This window comes from Tenrec ecaudatus, chromosome 5 (assembly GCF_050624435.1).
Source record: "Tenrec ecaudatus isolate mTenEca1 chromosome 5, mTenEca1.hap1, whole genome shotgun sequence".
Classification (NCBI taxonomy): domain Eukaryota; kingdom Metazoa; phylum Chordata; class Mammalia; order Afrosoricida; family Tenrecidae; genus Tenrec; species Tenrec ecaudatus.
Window position 1 is genome coordinate 157,281,280 of NC_134534.1, and position 15,323 is coordinate 157,296,602.

The 15,323-nt window shown below is 44.4% G+C and overlaps 1 protein-coding gene across 4 annotated transcripts in view; it reads left to right on the plus strand.

The window, feature by feature from the left end:
• DIP2C (disco interacting protein 2 homolog C) overlaps window positions 1–15,323 on the plus strand; it is a 521,839-nt gene that overhangs the window by 361,107 nt on the left and 145,409 nt on the right. For all 4 annotated transcript variants that reach the window (XM_075550143.1, XM_075550144.1, XM_075550145.1 and 1 more), the window contains 6 exons: window positions 113–222; window positions 437–539; window positions 2,011–2,075; window positions 5,578–5,671; window positions 5,858–5,977; window positions 7,359–7,473. In XM_075550143.1, the coding sequence (XP_075406258.1) occupies window positions 113–222; window positions 437–539; window positions 2,011–2,075; window positions 5,578–5,671; window positions 5,858–5,977; window positions 7,359–7,473 (607 nt within the window). The remainder of the gene's footprint in view (window positions 1–112; window positions 223–436; window positions 540–2,010; window positions 2,076–5,577; window positions 5,672–5,857; window positions 5,978–7,358; window positions 7,474–15,323) is intronic.

The window sequence follows — 15,323 nt, forward strand, 5'->3', positions numbered from 1 at the left end:
GTATTTTCACGGCTTTTTTTTTTTAATTTTTTTTCCCACGGCTTTTAAGAAAAAGTTTGCATGTGTACTTCCTGGATTCTAACTTAAAAGCAACTTGTGGTTTTTCTCCAAGGTTGGCCAAAGCTATTATGGTTTGTCACAGAGTCTAAACATCTCTCTAAGCCTCCTCGAGATTGGTTCCCTCATATTAAGGATGCCAACAATGACACTGCTTACATTGAGGTGAGTCTAGCCTGAGCTGCTTCCTTTGGCCGTGGCTGTGTGCATGGGCAATTGAGTAGCTTATGGTTGTGATAGTTACACAGGCTCCGTAATTAAGGAAATCAGAGCATCTCAGAGGAGTACAAGTACTGTTATAATTATTATAGGTGGTGTCATTATTGTATCGTCTCTGAGCACAGCACTGCTCTTTTCAGTTATTTTGGTCTTGTTTCAGTATAAAACGTGTAAGGATGGAAGCGTCCTTGGAGTGACTGTGACAAGAATTGCACTACTAACCCACTGCCAAGCCCTGACACAAGCCTGCGGCTACACAGAAGGTACCCTTTCCCTTCGGCGGGGCCACGTTGTTCTCTCTGTGAGACCCCTACTCCTGTGATGCTCCCTCTGTTCAATGTCCTGTGGGCTTGGGATGTTTTAATGAAGAACCATGTCATTTTTGGTAATAATAGTAAAACTTAGGCATAATCCAATGAAGAGGCTGCTTATTAATTTTTTGTTGTTAGTTAATAGCATACAGGCCGTACAATCTGTTCCCAGAAGGATTTACAGCCTCGAAATACAGTGTAAGGTCTCTCTGAGTCTGAATCGACTCAATAGCAGTACGTTTATACATTTAAAAAATGTATAGCCTGGCAGTTTTGTTTTTCAATTCCCTACTTCAGCCCACTGCATGCCAAATGAATGCAAATCTCTGAGGATGGTGTCGTGAGAACCATTGGTTGCCATCCATGACTTTCGCCCCCTTGCAGAGGACAATCATGAAGGAAAGAGGCGGAGTGGCTAGGAAATGATTGGGCAAACATTGAATGAATGGGGCACATTGCAGAAAGGGTCAGAGCACTTGAGTTCCTGTTGCTTGAAGGTCCTGTTTTGGATGCATGCCCCCACAGATTCTTTGTCTACGCCCCTCTTCATGCATGCCATCTTCTTGTTTGAGTCTCTGAAGGGAAAGTCAGGGACCTAATAGCACACCTTTGCTGAGCCCTGCGAGAATGAGCAGGTCAGAGTGTAAGGACCGTTCGATAAATGCCCGGAAGTCCAGTATCCGGCACCGCTGGAGCAGATACCAACCTGTGGCTGACGAGGCTTCAAAGAAAAATTCAACATCATTCCTGGCTGCTGCTCTGGCTTTTCATCCACATCCCCACATTCTGTAGTAGTTACTGTCTTCAACTATGTACGCTTGGCTTGGGGCTAACCCTATGCCCATTTGGCGGATGGGTGGGCAGAAGAAACCTTTTTCTTTCTCCCTTTTAGGGGCAGGGTACCTTACTCTCCTCCGTAAGTGTGGAATACTCCTCCGTGCATATATTTTTAATTCCCTCTGCTACCTTTCCTGCCCCCTGCCATCTTTAAAGGCTTCTTTCTAGCCGTTGGATGTCGGCCAGTGCATTGCTGGAGATGGATTTTCTCTCCAGGATGGGGAGGCCAGAGGAGAGAGAGTAAAGGGGCTTCTCTTGCCTGGCAGGTGCACATGAAGGAAATGAGAATAACTTTTTTTTAAGTGAGGGGAAGTTAGAAAATACATGATAAAAAGGAAAGGAAGAAAGCCTGTCTGTGAAAAGTAGTGGTAACGGGTCTAGATTTCTCCTTATATGACAGAACTTTCATCTGGGGGACAATTTGCAATGGGTCTGATTGGAGGCCATTGAGTTTCCGCAAAGGTAGCAGGGACTCGATGTTTTCCTGCGCTGTTTTTACCCCTGGGGTTATGTTGGATTTTGTTTGTACTGTGGTCTCTGCTGACTTTTAATTAGTAAACCTCTTTTCTGTATTTTTCTTGCACAGCTGAAACAATAGTGAATGTGTTAGATTTCAAGAAGGATGTTGGCCTCTGGCATGGAATTCTAACAGTAAGTATGACTTCTCTCTCGCTCCTTCCCCAGCTGTGTACATCTTTACATAGGAGAATGCTTAGGGTTATAAATAGAATTAGGATTTGTGTACAGTGTGGGTAATGTGTGTGTCAGTTTAGGTAGTTTCCTTTTGGCCAGATAAGGAAAAATAGCTTTCTTGTTTAGAAGGCTCAGTTAATACAGCTCACACTAGCAGCCTGGTTGGCTCCAGCAGCTGTTTGTTTGAATCGTTAAATGCAGGCGTTGAGGTTTCTGCTGCATTCTCACTGCTGTTATTATGTCAGGTACCATCGAGTGGTTTTCCCCACAGAGTGACCGCTTCTGACGGAGTAGAGCTGCCCCATAAGGGTTCCATAGATGGAATCATTCTAGAAGCAGAAGGCCACACCTCTTACCCACTGAACCCCTGGGTGGATTCAAACTGCCGACCCTGACAGCTAAATGCTAAAGCCTACGGCCCACCAGAGTCCTCAGAGTGGGCTTTTAAAGGTTCATATAGAGTTCAGTATCTTCCTTCCCGACCTTGGCATTTACAGTTTTATAGTAATTGGTTGTCTTTTGCTCACTGTCTCACAGATCTGATTGGGCGGGGATCTCCTTGGGTTTTTTGTTTGCTCTAAGTCACGGCTTACAAATAGTTGGGGAATATGCAGTCTTCTTCCGCTATAGGGGGAACTGACAACATTCCCTTGGTGGTGGAAAGTCAGCCTGCATTGCAGAGCAGTTGACCGCTTGCTCATGCCACCTGGTAAGTCATGACAGTTCCAGGATATAGAAGTTTTTACTTAAGAAATAGCCCTCTTCTGTCATCAAGATTACCTTAGCATTTTTTAAAAGCATGTGTCACATATAACTTCTCTGAGTCTCCCCAGGTCTATTTATCTGTGGTCATTTTCACTTGCCATTTTTCTTTTTAATGATCTCATGCTAAAATTGTGCATCTTCTCTAAATCAGTAGATGTTAACCCTCTTCTTTTTAAATAAGTGATGGGAACGTAAGTTCAGCAAGTGGGACTGGCTCTTTCTAGATAAGCTAGAATCTGTATGAGTCGGCAGGTCCAGGCAGAATGTTTACCTCCTAATGTTTGAGATGCCAAAACCCGCACCAGCTTGCTTCTTGCTGGTAATAGATTTAGTCCTTTCCCTTCTTTCAGTATTATTAGATATGGCGTGGTTGTGTGTTGGGAAGCACATTTATAGCTCTGCGACATTAGGCAAGTTGCATAGTGCCCAGGCTTTGAAAACAAACAGTGGTTTGCAAAACACACTTTTGTTGGCTGATTAATTGATGAATCAAAAACCTTCATATCTTTGAACTTTGGTTTTCCTGCCTGTAAATAAGAAAGATAGCACCCGTGATACTCCAACTGATTGCTGTGAGAACTGTGCGATGTGAGGTTGAATGAGCACCTAGCACGCCTACATGTTGATTTTGTTGCAGTGATCATGTCCTCAGTAACAGACACTGACGGTCATTGCTCACAGTAGTTACTATCATGATAGGAGACAGATCAAGTCTTTGGTTTCAGCGTTATCGCTGTCGATCAAAACGTTTGCAGCATCATCACCTCTTCTGCTTCGTTAGCTCGGGTGTGACTGTGGTCACCTTGTTTGCTTGTGCTGCTCTGAGTTAACGGCCTGCGGCTCTTGGCTGTTCATGAGTGCCTCGCCAACCTTCCAACCCGGTCAGTTGAGTCGTTCTGATGTAGGCAGCCCACATGTGTCCCAGGAGAGCTTGTTCCACGGGGTTCTCAGAGCTATTGCCGGGCTCTTCTCCTGAGATGCCGCTGGATGGACTTGAACCGCTAACTTTTTAGCTAGCAGCTGAGCATGTTAATTGTTTGCACTAGTTAGGGACTTCTACAATTTTCCCAAGCAAGGGAAACCTTCTACTCTGGAGAGCAGTTCATAGACTTCTATGACATCAGTCTGAAAGACGCTCTTACCTGACCGCACCTTGGAATAGGGTGGGGGTCAACGGTAGGGGCATGTGGGGAAGTTGTCAGTGCCTTCTGGACAGCTGGCCGACCTTCTTCCTAGAAAGGTAGGCATCTTCTTTTCATTTTGATGTAGAGCTTCTTGAGTTGAATCATCGCCCCCTCGTTCTAGCACTACTCTCAGTGTTATATGGTAATACGAATACTCAAAGCCAAATAGAAATGATTTTGTCTAATATTTACTATGTTATGGTCCCGGTAACTTCACTCAGCTCTACTAGTGCAGTGTGAATTATGCTTAAGTACGAGTGTAAACATCCAGCAGGCAGTGGCCATTTAAATATTTGCTCATTCATGGTACAGAGAGGAGAGCCCTCATGGGGCAGTGGGCTTAACGGTGGGCTGCTAAGCAGAAGGTTGGTGATTTGCACCCACCAGCTGCTCCTGAGAGAAAGACAAAAGCGAGACTCCCTGTGCCTATCAGATTCCCAGCCTCTGAAACGAGATGTGTTAGTCCTGTTCTGTCCTTCACTATAAACTGGATGTCCGTGTATGGAGTTTTAAAAAAAGGGAACCTAGTAAATCCTGATCTGCGTTAGCGAAGCTAACCAGCCAAGTGGTGGAGACAAACTTTCTCCTACTTGAGATCCTCAGCGTAATAGTGCATTAGATGAAATAAGTGTTTAGCATATTGTGCCGGAGCCAGTTACATCTCAAATATGTGAACGGCTATTGAAAAAAAGTCCGTCGTGATTCATTCAGCAAAAGATTTTATTTTTAAGCAGGATTTGGACTTAAATACTTCTGTTCCACTGGGAACAGTTTTAAGAAGGCAGAAGCCGGGAGGACTAGGTAACCTCAGCAGTGAGTCGCTTTCCCGCTCACGTGCTTGCAAAGGAGTACGCCAGGACTCACGTGCTGAGAGGGCTGAACCTCCTAAGGACCAGCAAGTCCTCTCACCCGCAGAGCACTTGGGAGTGTCATAAGCCCCCTGCATGACATCATACTTGATAAAGTAGAGGGAGGATGAGGGGAAATGAGGAAAGCCCTCAGGGAGGTGGAGTGATGCAATGCACACAAGAGCAGACTCCGCCGACCCCGCGATCGTGGAGATGGCCCGGGACTGGGCAGCGTTTCTTTGTGTTGTGCAGAAGGATCTGACTTGATAGCAACTCAGCCCCCTGAGGTGTTTCTTACCGGAATGAAGCACTAGGTTGAAATCTCACGTGTGCATTTTCTTCTGCCTACTGAGCGGCGGCTAGATGAATTGCCCACATTGTAGGGAGGTAGGCTCTTCCTGTTCTCTGCGCGATTTCAGGCAACATGCTGACATCTAGGATCCCTGGGAATAAGTGTGGGGCTGCTAGCCTCAAGGTCCATGGTTCAAACACAGGAGTTGCTCTTTGGGAGATAGATGAGAGTGTAGTGTCAGAAATTCTAAGGAGCAATTCTACTCCATCTATCAGAGTCGGGATCGACTCAATGGCAGTGGGCTTGTTTTTGTTTTGTTTTTTAGGTGCCTCGTTGACAGCTGTGTGTGTGGTGTGTGTGTTTTCTTTCAGAGTGTTATGAACATGATGCATGTAATCAGCATCCCGTACTCTTTAATGAAGGTGAACCCCCTGTCCTGGATCCAGAAGGTCTGCCAGTACAAAGGTGAGGCGCTCACATGTGGGGTGGGGGACTGCTCCTCTTGGTTCCTTTGCAGCGATATCTGTGCATCATGTACAGCTGGAGTTACGAGTATCATTCTTATTATCCTTGTTCCCTGGCCAGTCATTCATTCTCTTATTCCAAATCTGACAGGGGCACGCATTAACTTCTCTTTGCTTTTCTTCTTAGCGAAAGTGGCCTGTGTCAAATCCAGGGACATGCACTGGGCCCTAGTCGCACACAGAGATCAGCGAGATATCAATCTCTCCTCGCTCCGGATGCTAATAGTGGCCGATGGTGCAAATCCCTGTAAGTGGTGCTTCTGGTTGATGGCATTAACTTGAGAGACACACAAAGTGCCACCTCACTTCACAAATATGGTTTTTTTGGTGTGTTTTTTTAAATTTATTTAAGCAGGCATTTTCTAAGTTCTGTTTCCTTCTTTGTGCTTTAGAAAAAAATTTTTGTTGTAGTTTTTACCTAGTTTAGAACTGAGTTCTTACAATAATGAGCAAACAGTGTTCCATAGCCTGGGGGCGCACCGTTAAGCACATAATTGTTGCAAACTTGAAGTTTGGAGATACACAGCCTTGAGGTTAAGTGCTGGTGCTTCTACTTCCTGATTCTGTAGAGAAAGTTATTTATTTTAATCCTCTGTTTCCTAAGCAGTGAGATGATACCCAAACTGTGGGTTTATGAGAATTAAATAATTAAGTAATGCAGTTTCCTTGGGATGAAGTAAATACTTAGGAGGTATCAACTTTACTAGTTTACTCGATCATGAAATAAATCTGTCCTTTTTAATAGGACTTTGCTATCAAATCTCAGAGCAAACCACCAAGATAGAATACTGTCATTGCTCCTTGAGAAATCTTTCCATAAATTGCACCGACAACCCTGCTAGATTGTTTTGTGAAAAACACTTCTCACCAAGAGTAAAAGGCAAGCCAAGCCTAAAGCAGCATGTTTTAAATCGAACACAGAGCCTTTGTTTCTGACCGCATTTGCAAATTGTGCAACGTTGCTATTTGCATAGCAAAGCAGCTTATACTTTCCAAAAGCCTGATGTGCAAAAGCTGACTTGCAAATAGATAAATCAGTATTTTGATGGAAGAATCAATTTAAAGATGGCTCTTCCAGTTATAAAATAACTCCATAAATCATGAGCTATTTTCAGTATAACATTGTAGTTACAGCCTTACACAAAGAACGTGCACTTGCTTTTGGAACTAGTTGGGAAGATTGCTTGACCCACCTCGGTCAAGCTGACAAAGAGAATAGTCTACTCCATCTACTTTAGGTTTGCCTATCTCTTGGACCATGCCCAGTGTAAATGATAGAACAAACCTTAGGAAAAAGTATTAAAATGAAGTTGATCAATCCACAACATTATTTTAGGTTTAAAAGTTATATATATTTTTTAATTACTTAGTTTTCCTGCGAGTTGGAGAATGCAGTCACTTGCCATGATAATGTAAGGGATAACTGACATTAAATGATGTACATTTCAAGGTGACATAAGTGATAAATTATATTTAAATGAAGTTGCCTGGCAGCAACTAATAGCATGCCTTTATAACTGATAGCTTCTGAGTTTAAAATTATTTTATATTACTGTTTGTTTTTTTTTAAGAAATTGAATTGCTTCATCTGTTTAATTAGTTTTCCATGTCTGACTTTTTCACTTTAGGGTCTATTTCTTCTTGTGATGCATTTCTCAACGTCTTCCAGAGTAAAGGCTTACGGCAGGAGGTCATTTGTCCTTGTGCCAGCTCACCAGAGGCTCTCACGGTGGCCATCCGAAGGTACCTGGTGGCATTAATTAAAGCACACAACCTCAAAAGCAGTCGTAATTAAGCCGCGTAGTCAGACTTGGAGAGCATCCCCATAGTTCATTTTTAGTGTGAGGATTAAAACAGGATCGATAGCCTTCCCAGGAAGGGTTTTTCCTTGAGATGCTTAGTGGATTCTACCGAGGAGGTTAGAATCGTTAGTTAGACATGCCAGTCTCTGCACCTCCATTGAAATTCCAGAGGAAGTGAAAATCTATCTAGCCACATCTTGCCCTTTCTCGAGGGACTCAGCTTTTCCTTTGCTTGTATCGGTCTCGGGATTCATTCGGGGAGGTATAGAATAGATGTTGACTGAGGGTCACGTGCTATAGGGGAAGGTGTGCTCTTTGACATGCAGTTTTGATATCAACCTCATTTCTGCCCCCTGGAACACTGCACATACCACACTTTTTAAAGCCCTGATTTTCCTGAGCTTTTGCGTAGCTGGCTAGCTCATCAAAGGGATCCCCGGTCTGTGCTTAGCGATTTCCCCTCAGCATGGACTGATCGTTTTCCTAGGACGCCTCAGCTATGCATAAGCGTAAGTCACCGTGGCTCTGGGCATAAGTCATAGCCTACATCAGAGGGGTAGGGTTTGGGGAAGGAAGTGGTTTAAGAGATAGAAACCACTACTGTGCCCGCGGGAGAAGATCAGACGTGTTCAGCACAGTCAGCAAGCTCAAAAGTAGGAACCAGGGAGGCCGAGTTCATCATCATCATCATCATCATCATCATCATCATCATCATCATCATCACCATCCATTTTTATTTGCAGCCGAAATGTCAACTGTTCATTCAGCTCCTGGTTAACCACACTACTGCTGTTTGGTGCCGACAAGTTATTTTTAGACCCCTAGTGACTCCAGGTGACAGAGCACACCTGCCTGTTAGTATTTCTAGGCTGTTATCTTTCTAGCAGCAGATCACCAGCCCTTTCTTCCTCGCAGCAGCTAGGTAGACTCAGACTGCCAAGCTTAACCATTGTGCCATGACGGCACCTTCTATCCTCATTTAAGAAAGAAATATTTGTACCTGTCTAGATAATTGCAACTTGTAGCATGACTCATTTTCCCCAAGATTTAAAGTTTTCTCAGCATAGGGTAAGTGCTCAGAAGAGATTGACTGTTACCATTTTATAATAGTTTCGAAGTCCTGATGGCATAGTGCTTTATGCAGCAGGCTGCATACCACAAGTTCAGTGGTTCAAATCCACCGGTGGTTCCTTGGGAGGATCATGATACTTTCTGCTCCTGGAAAAATTGACAGCCTTGAAAAGCTCCAGGGAGAGATTGATATGATTCTCGTCTGATTCCAATGCAGTGAGTTAAGATTATTATATAATCTTTACTTGTTTCCTTGATCAAGAGATTAATTTATCATTTTAGTGGAATTTCATGATCAAATCTTATGGCAGAAACCCCAGGTAAAATAGATGGTAGTTCTACAAAATATCATAAATCTATCTTGGGAGAACACCTTCCACAAATGGAAACAGAGCCCCAGCATCTTATTTTGTGAGCAGCTCTTCTGACCGAGTGGAACAAAGCCAGGCCTGGAGCAGTGTATTTGGAATCAAGTGTCCACTGCTTGTTTCTGATCAGATCTGCCGAGTGTGCAGCGAGTGTGCTTGTCTGTCAAAGCAGCATAGACTTAGAAACGGTCGTAACAGGGACCTCGTAAGTCTTTAGCCAAGTTAGAAATCCCGATTTTGCATTCAGTGTTTTTCATGCAGTACAATTTGATCAGAAAAGTGACCTCCTTTAGAAAAGCAAAAATGAAAATCTTCGTTTAATTCAACACGGTGATCCTTTAGGTCTGAGGTCACCTTGTTCAGGTATGCGAATAATTAGATTTTTCTCATATTGACTGGACCAAATATACTCACTGTGATTAGAGTGTGGGTTAGGACAGAGAACAACCCGCCCGCCGACTGCCGTCATGTTGATTAGGCTCACAGTAGCCCTGCAGCACAGAGTGGAACTGCCCCACAGGGTTTCCGAGACTGGGCATTTACAGAAGCAGACTGCCTCATCGTCTGTAGAGCAGCCGGTGGGTTCAAACGGGTGACCTTTCGTGTGACAGTTCAATGCTTGGTCCATGACACCACCAAGATTCCTTGGCAGCAAAATAGAAAGACTGGCCAAGATGAACATTGTAGTTGGAGAGGCAAATGAAGCCTCTCCTGTTTTCTGAGTGTGCTGTGTGCACTCTGCAGAGGAAAGAGCATCCTGGCCCGTGAGAGGGATGGGCGAGGCTCAGGTACAAAGCTACCATCCGTCAAACCAATAGACGATGAAGGCAACATGGGGATGTATGTGTGGAGGACTTGGTGAGAGAACTGCTAATGGGTTCAAAACCAAAAACCAAATGAACCCACTGCCATGGCATCTGTTCCAAGGTAGAAGCCCCCTGTGGGTTTCTGAGACTGTTACTCTTTCCGGTAATAGAAAGCCCCAGCTTTCTCCAGTGGAAGATGGTGGTTTCAAACTGCTGACCTTGCAGCTAGTAACCTAGTGCATTTTGGAACTTGATAGAGGTGTTGACTACACAACCTGTGTGTACACAGTGCTGTGGAATTGCTCACTTGACAATGGGTAATTTTAAGTGAGGTGGATTTCACCGCAGTAACTTTCTAAAGGGGCGAGCCTGCTCTATACACATGGACAACTTTGAGTTAATCAAATCATAAATTAATTGGGAAGGGTGATTTCAGAATTTCAGTGAAGACATAACACTCTTTTAAGTAATAAGCATGTGGATTAAATAAAGTTCCAGGCTCCGTGTCTTATAGGAGTTTGAAATGGTAGTCTTTGATCAAGGTCCTCACTAATAAGATGTAATTACATTTATTGCAGATCTCTATCACAGGAAATTAATTGGCTTAAGAGAAAATCAGCAGGGTGTCGTCACCTCTCCTTGGTTTTGAATACAGTTGGCTTCATGGAACCAGAGCCTTACCTGCCCCTCGCCCATCTTCCTTACTTTCCGAGTCTGTGACTCTCAGAGACACTCTACCCTTCCTCAGTCGTCTCCCAAATAACCTCCGGAAACACTCAGGACCAGGTCCTTTGTTGTGCCACTTCAGTGCTTACTATGTTTTCGATCTTGATTACCATTTGAGTTGCCAGTGTAAGCTCCAGCTGGAGGTGGTAGGGATTTTTCCCCCCTTAGGTCTTGGATGTTGTGAGATTGTCATCAAAAGTAAAAAGGTTCAAGGTGAAGTATCCCATGTGTCTACACGATCATGCATTCTAAGTAGTGCTGTGCCTGGGGACACGTGTGTTAAGGATGAGGTTGCTAACTTCAAGGCGAGAGGTTCAAACCCTCTAGCTCCTCCACACAAAAAAGTGGAGGCCGTCTACTTCTGGAAAGATAGCCAGTCTCAGAAAACCCCAGGAGCAGTTCTCCTCGTGTCACATGCAGGAATGCTTTCAGTTGGAATCCACTTCCTGCCGTCAGTGTCCCCGCTGTTAACTAAAAATGTTGGTGGTTCAGGTCCAACAGAGGTTCCCTTAGAAAGGCCTGAAAATCTACTCACCCCCAGTCAGCCATTAGAAACCTTGTGAAGATTCTATTCTGACACACACGTGGGGTCTCCATGAGCCAGAATTGAGTAGATGGCACTTACCGTATATACTCGAGTATAAGCCAACAAGGATATCAGCCGAGGCATCTAATTTTACCACAAAACCTGCATAAAAAATGTACGGAAGAAGTCGGCTGGTACTCAAGTCTATACGGTAGTTACCAACCAGACAAATAAATGATGTCACTTTAGTTAACTTTGTGCCCGGGTAACCTTATTGGCAAACTCGCAAACAGATTGTTCAAACTTAACTACTCCTCCTGAAATTGAACTCTCATTGTAATGTCTTAATATTCTCTATTTTACCTCTGGCGAGCCCTAGTGGTATAGTGGTTACGCGCCGGGCTGCCATCCACATGTTCGGCAGTTTGAAACCACCAGCAGCTCCTCAGTAGAAAGACTGGGCTTTCTACTCCCCTGTGGAGAGTCGCTGTGAGTCAGCAAGGACTCGGTGGCAGTGAGAGTTTTATTTTATCTCTATTGGTTTCCAATACCCACTGTGATGGCCACATAGAAACGTAGAGAAAATTAATGATTAACGAGTATATTAAGTTAACAAGTTGTCATGGCAGTGAGAAATGCTCAGGGTATTTGTGTACCAGGACATGTTACAGGATTTCAGTTCTACTAATAAATGTCCAAAGGCTTAGACCACTCTACTGGAAGCCTCAACCCATAGGCATCCAGGGCTCAGCAAACCCAGCTCCCTGAATTACTCAGTGCCCCAAGGCACTCCAGTAAGCCTCAGCCCAGAGGCAATCAGCTCCTCCATGGTCAGCAAGGTCAGCCTCCCCAGTCCAGTGAGCCATCCTCCTGCACAAACCACTCAGCTTTACTCGCTCCTTGCGTTGGGACCTCCATGACTCTGTTCCTTGTTCTGCCTCCTGATTCTGTAGCCGCTCCTCTGATGGCAATAGCTGTCCTCTGGATCCAGGAGGTTCACACCAAGATGACCCTCCAAGGAAATCCTGATCAGAGGCCAATCTGATCCCCACCTTCTTACCAGACCCACTTGGTAGGAATTAGAAAACAGCCCGAAAAGCCACATTAAATAATGCACGGCCCTGCAGTCATTAAAGACCATAGATTTTAAGCAAAAAAAAAAACAGGAAAAGTTCATGGCAGTGAGAAGGAAAATGTCATTGTCTAATCCTGAACTGAGTTTCTGTACTTAGAAGAAGTATGTCCCTGAGCAAGGCACTACACTTCCCGGGGTCTCATTTGCCTCTTTTCTAGTATGAAGAGACCACACTAGCGGCTGATCTGTTTTCTATCTCTAAATTCCTTGAAATTTGAGACTTTGTTTATTTTCTAAACATGCATAAGAGCAAGCATCTTGTCATCCTCAGAAATTATATTGATTCACCTTGTTTGCCCTTCACAAACAGTTTGTCCTTCATATGCTTTGATGATGCCAGCAACATCAGCCACTCTCTCTTCCGGCCCTGTCACCAGTGGAGCCGGAGCCATGGTTAGCTACTACAGAGTTGCACCCACGCCTGCCAGGGCACGGCCACCTGGGTCACAGCTGGTGTTATTTCTGTGTGCTCCCGATCATTAGCACCTCAGGGAGCGACAGTACCCAGAAACAGTACAATTGCAGTCTTCTTAGATTTAAAATGTCCATGGGAGGGAGAAAATACTGTGAGTTCTATTTAAATTGTTGTGGGTCCAACAGGTATAACCTCATCCCAGGAAACAGTTTATCATCTGGTGTTTACTGCGAACTGAATGACAAGGCTCCCATTTCCCCTGTAAATGGAGTAAAATATTAGACATCACCCTGTGTCCAGTGAGCGCTTGGGGAATGATTGTCAAGTTATGAATTGGGCGAGCTTTCTTGCCTGTGTTGTTTCAGAATATAGATTGTATTACTCGATTGTCTTAACTAGAAATAGTATAAGTAGTGTGTTCTTTGAAGTCATTCTCTGCCCGCAAACCGTGAGCACATTACAGCCACCTAAAGTCCATTAGTCTGTTCATCCAGGGTCGTGGCACTGAGTTCAGTGGCCATCAACTGAGCACAGTCAGGGGTTGCCTGGTGAACTTCCCCCGCACAGCAAGCAGGCCCTCAGTGAGTTGTCTCTTGAGGCTCTCCATACGGCCCCCCACAGAGGAACGGCTCAGTCTGCCATCTTGCCGCTGATGTGTGCTGCTGCTGCTGCCCACCACCTCCTTCACGGGGGTGGATACCACTCCTCCTTTCCCGTATGTTTGGCCTAGTTTCCCACTTCCTGCGGCCCTGTCAGGAGGTACAAAGCTGCCTGGGATGGGTGCAATCCTGGATTAGCCCTCATGAGGGATTTGCATTCTTCTAAAGGTGGGCTTGGAGGCCTGTAGATGAACAAGAGTCTGATAGGAAGCTAGACCCTATGTTCCAAACCAGCCCCCCTGACCCTGTGCCCTCCGCAGTGTTTCCTTAACCGTGCTCAAACTCAGGAAGTGACGGTGGACACCGCCTTCTTTCAAAGAATATTTAATTTAAAAAAAAAAACAAGGCAATTTCTGAATATTTGTGGAACAATTCCATGATCATTTCATTTTTCCATGCACACTTTGAACCTCCCTCATTGATATCCTTAAAACTTCCTGGGGCGTGATCGACTATGCATCTCCTGCCCCCTTCTCCTCCCGGGCCTCTATGCATTCCTGTTGTTTTCCATAAGCATTCATTGATTCCACTTTCACTTTAATAACAGGAACCATAGCTATGAACTGCCCCTTGCTCTGGGTTAGTTTGCCATTAAAAATTGTGCTATAAGCTCTTTTGTTCTCTTGTTTTCCCCTTCTCCCTCTGATTTCTGGCCCGGCTCTACTTCCCTGTGACCTGCTTATTCACTTAGCAGATGTTTATGGAGTGCTTGCTGTATGCGTTTAGTTTTAATGTTGAGAATACGACATGAAGCAAGTCCAGACAGTGCCTCCAGGAAGAGGGTATCTTGGGAGGTCACACAAGCAACCAGTAGATTGGAGATAAATGTAAAGATCTTTTTAGATGGCATTGATGTTTACTTTCTTGCTTTTAAAGGGAAAACCAAAAAAAGAGAGAGAGTATATAACCGTAAGCCAGGGATTGGCAAATTCTCTATCCCATGTTTAGCTAGCCTTTCATTGGAGCACAGCACATCCATATGGTTTCTTCGCTTTGTCTGAGGCTGCTTTTGTACCGTTATAGCACATTGTCGCTCCCAAAGCGTTTCACACGTTTGCCAGCCCGACCTGAGAGAGAGAGAGAGAGAGAGAGAGAGAGAGAGCGCACTTTGAACCTCTGGGTTGGACTAGCCCTGGCTTGGAATTCAGAATGGGCTGTGAAATTACCACTCTTTCTTTTTTTCCCCTTTAACAGCTTTATTAGCACTGCATCCACATAGTATGCGTGCTTCTTATTTGATAGGCAAAATGGCGTATGTAGTTGTTAGCGCCTTAAAAATTGTCTTCATTGCTCTTAATTTTTTTAAATCAAAGAAAATGCACAGTAAAACCATTGTCGCCCTGGAAGCAAGCTACAGAAATAAGTAAGGCTATTTCAACCTGTTTCACCACAGAAGCCAGTACAATCTCATCTCCAGTAGTCCATGGATGTAAACACACGTCCCAAACCCAGTGTCACAGACTCAATTAGCGTTACTTGCGACTGCAAACAGTGAGTGAAATCATTCAAGTGTGGCCTGTCTGCTGTGAGAGGAAAAAATGTCCAGCCAGCTCAGTGACCTGAGACTGCCACCAGGTCCTTGGGGTTAGTCCGTCTGTGGGGTTCTGTTCCTTGTTGAAACTTTGAAGGCTTAAAATGTTTTTGTTTATTTTGCCTTCAAGCTTCCACGGTGCCTACTTGAAAAGGAAGAATGGAGAAGCTGCCAGGGAATCCTTGTGGACAGCTTTTCACGTTTGCTTGCTTGCGTGCATGTGTGACAGCTTTCAGGAGAGACGTATCGCCTCGTATGTTCTTAGGACTGCCACGCAGCAGCCCTGGTCCTGCATCTTAGGGACACATGAAGCGATATAAAAAGCAGTCTTCACAAACACACAGGACATTTTAATTTCATTTAAATTACAATTTAAAACCTTATCCATGTAGGTGTCCTCCTTATCTGGGAAATATCCTTGTAATTCACATAAAAGCATTTCACCTTGCTTCGTTGATTTGAAAATCACACATACCGATGACCCAAGTTGAAATGAGGGTGCTTTTTGAAATTTAGAATAAAAGTCTCCTTAGGAGAAGCAGCCTGTAGGTGTT